Consider the following 745-nt stretch of genomic DNA (forward strand, 5'->3'; position numbering starts at 1 on the left):
AAAAAAAAAAAAAAAGAAGTGTAGCACATGATCCCTTAGATGTAGGTTAATAAAAAAAACCATAAAAACAAAAACCTTGGCTCAGCAAATAAATGAATACAAAGCTCCCCGTGTCTCTTCCATCTGGGGAATGTCCAGCCAGATCCAACCCCTTCTCTTCTCCGGAAGCTGAGTCAAGAGGATGGAGAGCATAACTAGCCACCGTATCTCCCGACTCCGAAGTCGTAAGAGTGGGGCCAGGCCTAGCGCAGCAGTCCCCACGCAGGTAATCGCGTCCTAAGGCTGGCCAGACCCAGCAGGCAACCACGAAAACAGCCCTCAGAGGCGGGTTGAGATGCTCACCTTCCTTCCTGGACGCCAGTTCCTCCGCCGCCGCCAAGTCAGGTCTCGGTGGATCCATGGCTTTAGGTTCCAGAACGCCACCAGCCCGCAAATCATCAGCCATTTCAAATTTGCGCGGGCGGCTGTCACAAACCAGAACGCGATGACGACATCTCTAGCGTCAGTACTCGGATAGAGGAACATCTTCAGCTTTCAGTAACTGCTCTGACAGTGCTTCAGCGCCACCTATAGGATTGGCGGACTATTCTGGACCAAGTTCTTCCCAGTCTCTGGTTTAGCTAAACAAAAGGAAGTTGAATGTTGATATAATTTGGAATGATTTCTCAAAAATCAGCAAGGCGAACTTGGATGTTGAGCATAGTAGAAAAGATAATGAAAGTGAAATGATTAAGATGCCATCTTG

At 48.2% G+C, this 745-nt stretch overlaps 1 protein-coding gene across 1 annotated transcript in view; it reads right to left on the reverse strand.

Annotated features, from left to right (window-relative positions):
* Nucleotides 1–483, reverse strand: part of Shcbp1 (SHC binding and spindle associated 1) — a 40,095-nt gene extending 39,612 nt beyond the window's left edge. Inside the window, exon 1 of the mRNA XM_031391208.1 lies at nucleotides 343–483. Coding sequence (XP_031247068.1) covers nucleotides 343–445 — 103 coding nt within the window. The 5' untranslated portion in view covers nucleotides 446–483. The remainder of the gene's footprint in view (nucleotides 1–342) is intronic.
* Between the last annotated feature and the right edge of the window lie 262 nt (nucleotides 484–745).

Source organism: Mastomys coucha, unplaced genomic scaffold (genome assembly GCF_008632895.1).
Source record: "Mastomys coucha isolate ucsf_1 unplaced genomic scaffold, UCSF_Mcou_1 pScaffold22, whole genome shotgun sequence".
NCBI lineage: Eukaryota > Metazoa > Chordata > Mammalia > Rodentia > Muridae > Mastomys > Mastomys coucha.